The following is a 14,000-nucleotide window of genomic DNA, read 5'->3' as shown; positions in this document are numbered from 1 at the left end:
CAATCATTGATCGCGAATAAAGTATCCATTATTCATAAAGCTTCAATTGGTGATCTGTCTTTCTGCTAACCGCTATTTTTTCATAGGTCTCAAACCAAGGGGATGCGAGGCTAAAATGAATCGGGAAGCGCGCATACATACTCGGTGCATCCCCTCTTGAGAATCGAACCTAGGACACCGGCACTACAGGCGAAGCCTCTACTATTGCGCCACGGCGTGTGGTTTGTCTATTTGAGCGTAGCAGTGTAATTCGGTTTTTGTTCAGCACTCTTTTGAACTGTTGCTTTTTGTCTGCGCACTGCATCAGTTCACGTGAGCCACTGAATATAGTTTTATATGTCACTCGCTTCGCTTCTAATTGTTTCGCTGCCTTCTTAATTATATAATGTATGTTTTCATCAGCGGTTTTTGGAGCTCTTCCTGGTTTTCTACGTACTGTGCGATTACGTGGGAGGCGTGATGATGTCACACGAAACCCGGCCCCCCACGGCTTTCGAGCGCAACTCCATTACAGTATATGCAGAAAAATAGCTTCCAGTTATGACCATTACGCGTAGAATTTCGAAATGAAACCTGCCCAACTTTTGTAAGGGAGCTGTAAGGAATGAGCCTGCCAAATTTCAGCCTTCTACCTATACGGGAAGTTGGAGAATTAGTGATGAGTCAGTGAGTCAGTCAGTCAATCAGTGATGGCTTTGCCTTTTATTAGTATAGATATATGTGTGTGTATATGTAGATATGTATATAGATATGAAGATATGTGTGTATATATATGTATGTATATGTATGTGTGTGTGTGTGTGTGTATATATATATATATATATATATATATATATATATATATATATATATATATATATATATATATATATATATATATATATATATATATATATATATATATATATATATATATATATGTATGCATGTATGCATTAATTCTCCAGGAAGCAGAACGGGGTTACTGTTCTATGGCTAGGGTGGAATCCACATTGTTCCTCCTATATCTTTGGCTCAGCTATCCAACAGATTAGTTCAGTCCCCTTGTATACCTTACATGGGAGAGCATTTCCCTGAAGGGCACCGTATTCAGTCTTATAATCAAAGTATAAATTAAAAACTAGTGTACCCTGTCTGGATTAAGGGTTACTGGGTCTCGCTTCTGGACTTGATTTTTGCTGGTGAGTGCCAGGTTGTCAGGCAACCCACATAACCTGGTTGGGCTGAGACAGAAACAGTGATGTGGTGCCGTCTTGTGACCACACCACCTGCAAGACAAAGGGTGAGGTTGTGTGTTTTGCCAGTTTAGTGGCAGGCAAAGGTGGGAAAGACCTAGCTTGGCTAGACCCCTTTTTAATATTGCATGTAATGCAGGAATTCTTTTTATGTTTCAGTAAAAATCAACTTCCATGATCACATCTTGTAGCATAAATAGCAAAACTGCAACAGGTCTGTCTGAGTTTAGTATAATTCTGTTGATAGAAATTTTAATGCAACATCACTTTTAATCAAAAATGTTCATGTTTTTAATTTATAATTTATTAGCCTTTAATTTGTGAATGTGTCCATTGAAAAAGACATGTAATATGCTCTAAAACAAAAAAATACCAGAAAAAGCTTAAATAATTCATACCCAAGAAGAACAGTGTGGCTATGTAGAAAGTGAAAATTGGGAAAAGCTCACAAAAAAGAATAAGGAAAAAATGTGACTCCACATACATAAGGCAAGATTCCAACTAGTTCTCTATCTGATGTGATATGTTAAAGCTATCTGCTATACCAACCTGTTATGTGCTAGAGTATTGCATATTCTTGTTTTTATTTTATGGCATCACTTATTTTTGTTCCTGTATTAGCTTTACCCTCTGTTTGTGGTTTTTGGGCTTTGTTTTATATGTTAATTTTTGGCTTGTTCACCTAGCTGTCCATATGGAAGTAAGAATAATTATATATATATATATATATATATATAATTTTTTTCATATTTTATATGGGTATTGTTAGAATCTTGAGGGATTGCATATGTTTTTCATATATTGTTCATGGATGTACTAACATGAATGTTTTATTTGTAATCTTATTCTGATACGCTTATAGCTGAAATTTTAGCTTACACATTTAAGCCTGTCAAGAAATTAATTTTTAACTTCAAAATAGAGATTTATATGTCATAAACATTGAAATACATTTTTTCATTAAAATTTTCCTGTGCTTGAATTAATGTTTCTGAATTTTTTTCCCTTTTTTCCTGTTTTAGTGGTGCTCATAGACTTTGTGTTTTAATAAAGCTGTGAGTTAACGTCTGTGTTTGCGTTTGTTTGAATTCTGTCAGTGTTAGCCTTTTTAGTGCATTGATTTAGTCTTGTGTAAAGGGTGTAGCTTCCTGACTTGTAAGAGCGGCTGTTGGGTGGTTATGTTCTTGCTAACATATTCTTTATTTGAAAGATGAAGTCATGTAGAATTAATGAGGAATAGGTTTTCTTGAGAATGCATGCTTTTCTGCTTTTTCACAGTACATCTAGTGATTTCTTCACCTGCCCAGCCCCTTCCTGCCTGTAGCCTCGTGCTGCTAGTTTACTACACAGAGATGGCTTTATGTGTGATGACTGGTTTAATTGTACTCTGCATCTGCCCAAAGCTAATGTTTTGATACTGGAAACTAACATACCCACAGCTATTCCAGTACTGGCTCTCGTGTGCTTTAATAAAAGTTTAATTGTGCTTTTGTTAGAAGTGCTATTTTTAGCATGTTGCGTGTGTTTTACATAGTAATGATTTAAAAGAAAAGTATGTTTCATTTGGGAGATGAAAGTGCAAGAAACATCATATGAAAATGCTTTGCCATCATATTGAGTACTGTAGATTTCCAGCTCAGGTATTTTTTTTTTTTTTTTATTTTGACACCAAGTTTCTGTAGATGTGTAATTACTCTGGATGTATCTAATACAAGTGGAAAGAGGAAAAAAAAGCACCACTGTAAGTTGATGAATGATACAGGTGTATATATCATGGATGTTACCTCTTACCAGGTCTCCATCAATAACGTATACAGTACGACCATCACTCATTCCTTGGCAGCATCTTGTTTCACCACTAAAAATGGCAGACTGCCTTTTCTCCCTCAAGTTAGAATACTAGAGGCACCACTGCATGTAAGAGTGACCATTGTTCCAAGGGAATATGTGACCACAGTCCTGCTTCAAGAAGATGATTGCTTAAGGTCTTTGTGAACACTTCTTTTGTGACAGTGACCCTAGTGTGTTCCATTATGACAGTTTGCTGTACCACAGTCTCTGTTCTGATGCATTGGTCTCTACATACGTCCATGTGTCTGGTTTGTTAATTTGTCAGTTAGTGTTAATATATGTCTGAATATTATGAGAATCTACATGTTCTGAAAGTTTACTTTTAGCTATGGTACTTAACCTTACGGTGGTTGTTAAGTAAAACCTCGATTATCCGTCACTCAATTCACTGTCAGTCTTTAACTGTCAGGGCCAAAGGAAAAAAAAGTTCTACAGGACAGTTCCTACCTATTACTGTATTACTACTGATGTGCGCTATGCTGCAAACTATGCACATTGGAACAACTCTCCCAATGGTGAAAGTGCTTCAAGTATAGTATTTGGAAGGTACTACAAGAGTTTAGGGTACCAAGTCACTGAGGCATACCATTCAGTCTTTTACTTGTCCACTGGGATGTGTGTCTATTTAAAGTAAGGTTCAACCAAAAGTGTACTTTGTCACTGCTCCCGTTTGTTTTCATGGGCAAAGTATCAAGGCACAGTCCATGGCTTTAAGAGTACCCAATTTTGGGGCAACATTTGTATCTCCACTGTTTGCAGATTATCAAGCTGTGATGTCTGGGTTGCACTACAATAGTTTGCTGGTGTGGTATAATTTGAAAGATAATTTGCACTTTACATTTGTGGCCAAACAGATCTTCCAGAACTGAGAGATTTTCTGTGTACCTTGTAGTAGTTTGTACAGTCCCTTTTTCCCTGCCTATTTTACTTCTCTTTCTAGTTCCACCCAATATACAGTAAATTTGCAGCCTAACATGTTTTAATCAAAAATATCATTTGCCTTCCATGAAAAGTAAAAGGTACTTGGCACCAGTTCTGACTGTGTCCATTTGGAAAGTGTGTAGAAGAAGGAATTTACACAAAATTTGGTTGTAATAACATTCAGGGCATTGCAGGGTAATATCAAGGTAGTTTAGCATCTTAGGTTCAACCTGGCACATGGTGGTCGATGCAAGTAAGCTTATTATGAATTGAATTTTAATTTCTCATATTATGGGCATTTGATTATTTGGGTGTAGATCTGATTTATACTGTATTAATACTTTTTATCTTGAAATGTGTTCATAATTAATAATCCTATATTAGGTTGAGCCTTCTGTAATAACAGTCTTCTGCATGCACTGTTATGGTACATTCCTTTCAGTACAGAATCTTAGATTGAATATGGAGAGTGTTTTAATCTGCAAAGGAATATAGTTTAATAATCAAATTGTCTGTACAGGTAAAATTCCATTACAATTAATATCTTTAAAACAAAATTTTCATTACAACAAAGTATTTTTATGGTCCCGACAGTTTCCTCATATGACCTGAAAGGCCGAGAAAAAGAAAAATCTCGGGTTGCAAACATATGTGAACTGCTGCATTTGAAGACGTCGAAAAAGCAGTTTTTATGCGGTTCAGTGATGCTTGTTCAAGAAACATTCCTATTAATATGGCACTCATTCAAGAAAATCTGAGGTTTGTAAACTCTCTTGGGACCTCCCCCAACTAGACGACACGCCGAAGAGTGTCCCGAAGTCTGATCTATGGCATGGCTCAAAGCTATGCTGTGTGTCTCAGCTATGCTGCTTCTCTCCACCAAAGCAAACAGAAAAGATATCGATGGGTGATGCAAAGAACATTGTAAATGCAGATAACAGGATTACTTTACTTGATCATTGATCTGGCCAAGACCCTGCCTGACTGCTGTGTCTCTGTATAGCAGAGTGGCAGATTACACTACAATAAATAAGTGTGTAGTTCATGTTTAAAGCTGGCTTTGCTAAAGTACTCGTGTTTTGGGGTGCAAGACAGGGACTTATAGCGTGACCCAGATCTTTTATGATTTGCTTCTGTGTCACTTCACTGCAGCGCTATGAGCCTGTTTTTGCCCTGCCTCTGCAACAGACAAACGATCTTCCACAGACGCTGCGATCGCTCTTCGGGATGCACTTCAGCTTGTTGTTCAGCTATTGAAATGATTGCAAATGCCTGGGTGCAAGTTAAAGAAAGCACTATAGTAAAAAATATAGAATCTCATTACAATAAAATATTTTTTAGGTCCCTGGGAGTTCATTGTAATGGAATTTTACCTATATTATGGAATCTTAAAAAGTTGTAAGTGCATCAGAAGTTTAAAAAAAAAAAAAAAAATCAAAAAAATCAAAGTCTGAACAAGAAGTGTTCAAAAAATCTAAAATTTCTGTACATGATCTGTATGAAGACATGAATTTGCCCTGTGGTTGATACTTTACACTAGTATGTCCAACTAGCATGTAGCACCTCTCTATTTTCCAGAGCAAAGGATGAACAAGAATACTGTATTTAAAAATACATGACTTCTTTTGAATGAATACAAAATAAAAATTAGTTTACTTGGTGTACTCCTTACTTACAACTACAATAGTGTAGCTGAAGATGCTACTGTAATATAATTGAGATAAAACGGAGAATGACACAGAAAAATACAAAAAAAAGTAACAAGTCAGTTAAATAAAAAGGCTTAAGAACTAAAATGTTGTTGGGGATGGAAGGGTATGTTGAAGGTATATTGATCAGTGAAATTCATCAGTGTTTTTTGCAGCGAATATGCTGTGTTTACTGGTTTCCTTGGTCACCCAAATTTTCCTAGAAATTAACCAAGTAGGCAGACATTTATTTTTCTAAGTTCCCAATGATGTTTTGTGAGGCCAGTGTGACTTCCAGGCAAAGAACTTTCATGCCTGCTTTCTGTAAGATCACCGCCAGCATAGACATCACTAGGTCGCAAGCACATTAGGGGGGTAAAAAAACAAAAAAAAACTCTTTCAGCTACAAAGATGTGCTGAAACCCCACACTCCCCACTAGCAAGGACACCAAAGTACTTCAAAGTACTGTGTGATGTTTTTTCCCCATGACTAACAGCACTCTTTTTTTTTTTTTTCACTCATGGTTGTTTCAACCCCCAACACAAAATATTTATTGCTATTTTACAAGGCTTTTCTTAATGAAAGTATAAAATGAGAAGCATCTGCATATATACATTCCCACTGTTCCCGGAGAAGCAACTTCAAACAATGGAACGAGCCAGTCCTACCCCGCTGCTTCATAGCACAGACATTGTGTGCCCGAAGATTGGTACTTTATGAGCACACTGATCTATATTTTATTAACTTATTGCTGCTTTGTGGGCATTTGTTGTGTTTTGTTTGTGGTATTCATGCCATCTATGTGTTTTGTTGTTTGAAGCACGGTGGCACAGAGGTTAACATGGCTGCCTCACAGTTCAGATCACATATTTGACCACAATCAGTCCAGCATAATTGTCAGACTTTTCCCTAGCCCTCAGGGACATTTAAGGCTATTGCACCATTATAATCCACTCAAAACAATTCAGTTTCTCCGTTTCCCTTGACTTCAATGCATTTCATGGAGTTCAACAATGTTTGCTGAACTCAAGGCAAGGCGAATTCAGAGGGGTTTGCTCATCATTAATGTGAAAAAACAGGTTTTGGAAAGGGACACTATCAGGTTGAAAAGCTAAAGAGATAAAGTGAAAAAATTCAAGTTAAACTGTTGGGTATTTTACCTCTCAGTGCATGTGTACTACATGATGACATAATTTAATTACTCTACAGCAAAATCATGGGCCATAGTAATACTCAAAATTGATACAGAGAGCCAGATACTGGTTCAGGTCCCTTTTTTTTTTTATTTTTTTGCTTAAACATGCCTATCAATTGATAGATACAGTGATTAAAGTGCTGCTAATCTGTATACTGTTATCTGCAAATAAACCAACCATTAGCTGCTACTATAATTTGAGTAATTTTTGAGTCTTTTTGATGCCTAGGTTCTAAGTCACAGTTATTGGTTGTCGTGTATGATGCTTACATTGTGCTCTTGTTTAAAAAATACCAGTTAAGCATGTTCACAATTTGCATACTATGCATGTCAAAATGAATCCTTATTAATTTTGACACTGTGGCGGACGGGGGACCCCCCCTTCAACACTGCATACGGGGGAGCAGCCATGGGATGCATGCTACATCCCCCAGAACACTTGGTGGCAGCCCCCCTGGGTTGCATCGGGGCCACTTTCATGGAACACCAGAACTCAACTTGGTTGGGCTCCGTGGCCTCCACCAGGGGAAGCTGCATAGAGCTGCACAGCTTAACGAGCTTGTCTGGGTGGGAGCACAGCCACACCCGGGAGTGCAGCCAGAAGTAGGTCAAAAAGCACCTGCAGCACTTCCTGGTGGGCTATAAGAGGAGCCTGTAGCCACTACTAGGAGGAGGAGTAGTAGTGTGGTAATTTGGGTGCTTTATTTGTGTTGGGACTGTGGGGTTCATGGGAAAGACGTGCCCCACAGGTAAAGAAAATAAAAGTTTTTGTTTGTATGTGCTTGTGTCAGTCTATGTCAGTTCAGCGCTAATACCACAACACATAGCTCTTTTTAGTGGCAAGTTTATTTAAAAAATATCTATCCTTGCCCCTCTTTTGGGGAAGGGGTGGAGACCAGGAAATGAACAGGGGAAATAAGATGAGCACTACGCCCAGATAGTGGTTATGGTGTGACATTATTAGAAGTCTTTTTTTTTTTTTTAAGAAATAATTTTGCCAAGTTTTGGCAATAAAGTGTATAACAGTATTAAAATGTAATGATGTAGCCAGAATGCAAGTGTTTACAATTTTTGTTTAAATTATTTTAACATACACTTAACAGTAATGTCATCTTTGTGAAGTCATAATTCAATTACAGTAGTTTATGGAGAACAAATTGAAAAACCACAATGTATTTTCTTAAGAAATTTTTTTTTTTTTTTTTATGAAGTGCAGTTAGTAGTGATTATTCTTGGATAGGTTCTCTGCTTAAATCCCTCACCCAGTCATTGTCTATGTGCAGTCTGCATTTTCTTCCAATATCTGGATAACTTGTTGGTTATTTTGAAAGGCAATGTCATACTACATTGCATGAGAGAACACCGAGAGAGAGAGTGAGAGTATGTGTGCGTGTGTGCGCGCATGCGCCTACATGCATATCCATTCATGAATGGGCCTTGTGCTTTTCCAGTACCTTGTTCAGGCTTGTTTCCTTCTCTTTGCCCTAGCATTGATGGGATAGGCTCTGGTTCTCTGTGTTGTTGTTGTTAATTTGGTGTGATATTGTTATGTAAGATTTCCTTACTTCATGAATTAAGGTTAAAAATAGAATGTACCCAAGACTTAATTTTTTGAAAATCTTACCCAATGATACACCATGTTATTGGCCGTCATAGTCTTGTTAAACCAACGATACAGTCACAGTTAATGTGACTTTGAAAGAAATTGTAGCAGTGTCCATTAGAAGATGAACTCAAGATTTGCTTTCAGACTAATTGGTGTGATATCACACCAAGTTAAAAGGAGGTGAAAAGAGCAGTTGTTAAGCAAGTTGTTAAAGAAGAGCCAAAGGAGATGTAATTGTAAGTCCTTAAGGCATCCGAAACAGTAAATGTGCCTAATGACACTGACATCATTCCAGCAAAACCACAGACAAGACCTCACAGCACATTGAAAATAATAACTAAAGTAAGTTAACATTATTGTCTGATTGTAAACACAATGGGTATGTGTGTGTATAAACAAAAAATGAGTCACTGCCTATGTAGGGTGATTTATACTTTAGATGCCAAGAGAGGGCACATTAGTATGAATACCATCCAAATACAGTAGATGTTACTAGCTGTTGGGTTTGTAGAGTGACAAGGAGTTGTGATGTTTGTGTTTGGTGCTGTCCTTTTAAACATGAGTTGCATGATCGACGTGAATGATTGGGAAAAAGTTATAGTTATTGCATTTGGCTGTGCCAAAGAATATAGTGCACAGGAAGCTTCCGACTTTGCAGGTATGTAAAATGGTACTGTCCAACTGGTCTTCCAGCAGTGGAATATAAGGGACCGTCACTATGTCACATATTGTCACCAGACAAGAATTCCTTCAGTCGGTCAGTCTCTGATATTCAAGGGTGCTTCAGTTATAAGAAAATTCCCACATTTACATCCCATAGAAAAATGTGTGGGACTGCTTGGAGCACCAAGTGAAATGCCAGAAAAGTCATCTGACCAATCTGTCTGAACTGAAGTATTTGGTACTTGAAGAGTGAATGAAAATTGATATTGCCTACATCTGCAAACTGGTGGCATTCATGTCAGACAGAATTTCAGCTCTCTTACGGAGGAGTTATACCAGCGTTTCTCAAGCTTTAAGTATTTGCAACCCGAGTTTTCATAACAGTTTAATTGCGCCCCCCTAATATATTTTTGAAACGAGCCCACTAATACCAGTTTGTTCTTTTTTAATTAATGATATATCATAGATGCATATTTTATTATACCTACTTAACTTTTATCAACATTTATCTAACTCTATATTTATTTTTCTAGTATCAGAATGTAGTTTAAGTTTGTTTGTTTTGGTTTCAATAGATGTATTTTTCATATTTTTGATTCTTGTTATCTTTTTTTTCCACATCTTCGCGCCCCCCCTTTTTGTTACTTCGCGCCCCCCAAGGGGGGTCCACCCCACAGATTGAGAACCACTGAGTTATACACGGTTTATATAAGATTTAGCCAAACACGTTTTAGCCGCAGCTCCTTAAGGTTGCTGTCATAAATGATGTCTTGGACAGGGTTTCTTCAGAGTGTATATTCCTGACCTCTCCTAAGACGCAACAGAAAATCTTGTAGAGATGAGAGTTGAAATATTAAAGTCACATTGAGGTGAGTCTTCTGTTGTTGACTGATAATCCAGCTATATGGCACCTATTTGGGTCTTGGGCAAATCCAGAGCAGGAACCAAGAAGACCGTGCCAGTATCATATGTACCTGTACCACAATACCCAGCCATTATCTTTAGCTTCCCAACCAAAAAAAAATATAGTCCTGTTCAAAGAGTCCATCAATTTCCATTGCCTAGATCTGTGCCACTGTTGACTATCACCAGTCAGGCTTTGCCATGTGACTTAGCATCTTTGGCCTTATAGTTGGAGAGTAAATGGTTTATTATTACAAAGGCTTTTCATACATTACAACTTTGACTATGTTTTATACTAATGCAATGTACTAGGATTAGCATGTGTAGTTATAATTCTTGTACTTTTAATATTTTATAAAAGCATTGTTATATAAAGGTTTTTTTTAAGTAAATGTTTAATTATGTCTGTTTTACTACCAAATCAAGGATGTGTAATTAAATCAGAAAGGAAGTTTATTTTAATTTAGGATCTAGAGACACTTATCACATCAGACTAAAAAAAAAATGACATTTTTTCTTTTTTTTTTTTTTTTTTAATTACTGTTTACATATGTAATGATTTTTCTCTCCTTTTTTTTTCCCCAGTGCGGGTCATTATGGCAATGACAGGTGGCACTGCACCATCATTTCCAATGAGCAATCATACCCGTGAAAGAGTGACGGTCGCAAAGCTTACTCTAGAAAACTTCTACAGCACTCTGATAACTCAGCATGAAGAAAGGGAAATGAGGTATGCATGTAATTGGATCAGTTGTGAAAATTGCACTTTGGTCTTTTATAATCAAAAATAAGAAAATTATTATTGTAAATTTTTATTTAGCAGAATGTTTCACCCAAAGCAGCTTGAAAAAAATATAACTATACAGTAGTGGTACCTGGGTATACGTCCTTCGTTCCAGGTCCTTGGGTCCAGGTCCTACGAAACAGGACGTATACCAAACTAATTTTTTCCATAAGAAACAATGGAAAAATGATTAATCCATTCCCATGGAAAAAAAATCCTATTGTTATTGGCATATTATACATTGATGGGGTTGTATAAAATTTAAACACTGCTTAATACTAAAATACATAAATACAAAAGCAATTAGATGAAATAAATGAAAATTTAACCTCACTTTACTTTTTAATAACGTCTTTGTTTTTCACAATCGTAGATCCCGTCGTTCTCGGCATACTGTATACAGCAGCCATGTCCCGGATACGCATGCCACCTTCATACTTTTCAACAGTCAATTCAAATTTATGTGAAAAAACACAAAATTACGTTGTGACGATGCAGGTTTTCTGTATGCTCCCATCTGCTGTCTGGGAGCCCTTGAATCCTACACTGTCGGTAATGTTACCGATGAGCTTATAAGTGAGGCACAACAAAGCACGGGATGATGAAAAAGTGCAAAGTGCTTTTATTAAAATAATCAACAAAACAAGGTGTTCAAATTAAAGTGCAGTGTCCAAAGTTCCAATAAATAAATCTATAAAATCAGAAGTGAAATGTGGAGGTTAAAAACAGTAGAAAAAAGTCTTCTTAAAAACGAGGTTAAAATACAGCAGGAAGCATTCTTTATATAAAAAAAAACACAAGAAGAAGCCTGGTGTCTTTTTACCAGGCGGCCCCCCTGCTTCCCCCCTCTGGGCTTCTCAACAGGGGAGTCGCCCTACTTGCAGCTGACCTTCACTCTGCCTACTTCAGCCGTTCAGTTCACCTCTCTGATCCCTGGCTCCGGTAGGCTCCTCCTAACAGCAACTTGGGATCCACAGTGACCTCCTTCCGGTCAATCCCGCTCCACGATCACTCAGCAGGAGTGACAACTACTACTATTCCCCGGGTGTCGGCCCAACACCCAGGCTCCCTGTTCAGCTGCAACGCAAGCCTGCCTCTGCGCTCGGGCTCTCTCTCTCCAGCTTCCTGCAACTTCCTGTCCGTTCTTTCTTTCTTTTTCCTCCCCTTCTAGCCGACTCGGGCTTCTGTTTATCAAGGGGGCATGGCAGCTGAAATTCACAGCCCCAGGAATAATCACGAATGCAGATGGCCTGTCACCTGTGCACTTAGGTGAGAAACGCCCACATTGCGAGTCGCCCTGAGAACCGCTTCAGCCCAATACTATCCACTTGCAGAGCCACCACACCCTCTCACCAAGCCGCGAATGCGGTGATTATTTATTTTAAAATTGGCCTTTGACAGGAGCTGTGGACCTGCTATACCACACACGTGAAAATTCACAGAGAGTTATTGTTCGGATTCTTCACTGAATGCTAGCAACTGGTGCACTGACGCTCGTGGCTTTGTCTCGAGAGAGGTAAACAAGGGTAGCACGCGAGTCGTATTCCAAACAAAGGTCGTATACCAAGCAAAATTTTTCTCGTCCAAACAGGACGTATACTAAGTTGGACTTATTCCAAAGCGGACGTATACCGAGGTACCACTGTACATGGAATACATTTCAGTGACGGATAAAACAAAATGTTTAAGATGTGCATAAGAAGCTTTAATTAGCCTCAACACTAGATGACATAATAGCAATATGATGCAACTGTAGATGTTTTCCATATGGAGAAAAGAGGTTGAAAGTCTAATCAATTCTGTGGTGCTTTCTAAAGATATGTGTTTAAAGGGATAGAAGACCATCATTTGATTGGAACTAGTTCATTAGTCACAAGAATTTTCAGTCCACTACATGAGATGAAGTACCTGATAGATTTTAGTTTGCCTGGCAGTAGCATTTTGGACAATTTATAGAGATTAGATAACAGTAATGAGAGCCTGCCAGTTTTGAGCTCCCGTAATCCAGCTAAGAGGGAACAAAAACTTGAGCAAGATATTGAGTCGCCTAGGTTAATGATCAAGAGTCAGTGTTGAGGATATGGAGAAGAAAGAAGTGACTGGTCTGGACCAATTAAATTTTTTTTTTATTATTAAGGAAACAGTTGTCCAGTTTGCGCTCAGAGGTTTTGTGTGAACAATACTTACAGAAAAAACTGAACGGAGAAGCAGAAAGTGGACTTGGAGGAAGTAAGATGATGTTCATTCATTAAAAGATGGCAGAGAGACAGAGATCTGGACTGAAGAATATTAGGGCTTGAAGTAGGAAATAAAAGGAAAAAAAAACTTTTAGCACTTCATAACCTTGCTCCATTATACCTCTATGACCTTGTGCATCGTTATACACCTAACCACAGTCTGCGGTCCTCTACATCTCGTCTTCTCTTCACCCCTCGCCTGATCACCATGGGTTCCAGGGCATTTAGTCATGGTGCTCCTCGTTTCTTGAACTCACTACCACAAATATTTGGGACACAGATTTCCTACATATTTTCAAATCCTACTTATTTTGATTAGCTTACACTACATGACCCTTAGGCTGTATTCTTATTGCTGCATTTTCAGTTCCATAGATATAGCCATACGTATATCTGTACATCCTTTTTTTTTTTTTTGGTTTTATAATTTTATTACCTTTATGGTGTCCTTGGATGTTTAGAAAGGCACCTTGAAATAAAATCTATCATTATTATTATTATCATCATCAAAAGATACAAAGGGTCATTAATGAATGGTGCTCTTCAGTGGTTTGAAATAACAGAAGGTTAAGCAAGTCTTAAGTGTAGCTGAGTTCAGAAAAGGGTTTTTCAAATAGGATTGCATGAGTCCTTTAAGATATGCAAGAAAGGTACATGTACACAGGGATGAGTTAGATGAGAAGGATTGAAAATGTATACTAATGGAGTGCTCTGTACAGGGGATTAGTTGGTGAAAAGAGCAAGTAAGTGGTGAATCATTGTTGTATTATCATTAATACTTTATTCTATTCTTTACTAATCTATTGTAATCATTCTACCTACTACATTTTAACTTTGAAATAGATTAAGATTGTTTAAGTAGAAAAACATGTGTACTGTACTTTTAAGTAGAAAAACATGTGTACTGTACTAACCT

At 37.6% G+C, this 14,000-nt stretch overlaps 1 protein-coding gene across 1 annotated transcript in view; it reads left to right on the top strand.

Moving 5' to 3' along the window:
* Positions 1-10,648: 10,648 nt before the first annotated feature.
* LOC120534241 (serine/threonine-protein kinase 38-like) overlaps positions 10,649-14,000 on the top strand; it is a 55,128-nt gene continuing 51,776 nt past the window's right edge. Inside the window, exon 1 of the mRNA XM_039761672.1 lies at positions 10,649-10,793. Within this exon, the coding sequence (XP_039617606.1) occupies positions 10,660-10,793 (134 nt within the window). The 5' untranslated portion in view covers positions 10,649-10,659. The remainder of the gene's footprint in view (positions 10,794-14,000) is intronic.

This window comes from Polypterus senegalus, chromosome 8 (genome assembly GCF_016835505.1).
Source record: "Polypterus senegalus isolate Bchr_013 chromosome 8, ASM1683550v1, whole genome shotgun sequence".
Lineage (NCBI taxonomy): Eukaryota > Metazoa > Chordata > Cladistia > Polypteriformes > Polypteridae > Polypterus > Polypterus senegalus.
This window is presented reverse-complemented; position numbering and strand designations above follow the sequence as displayed.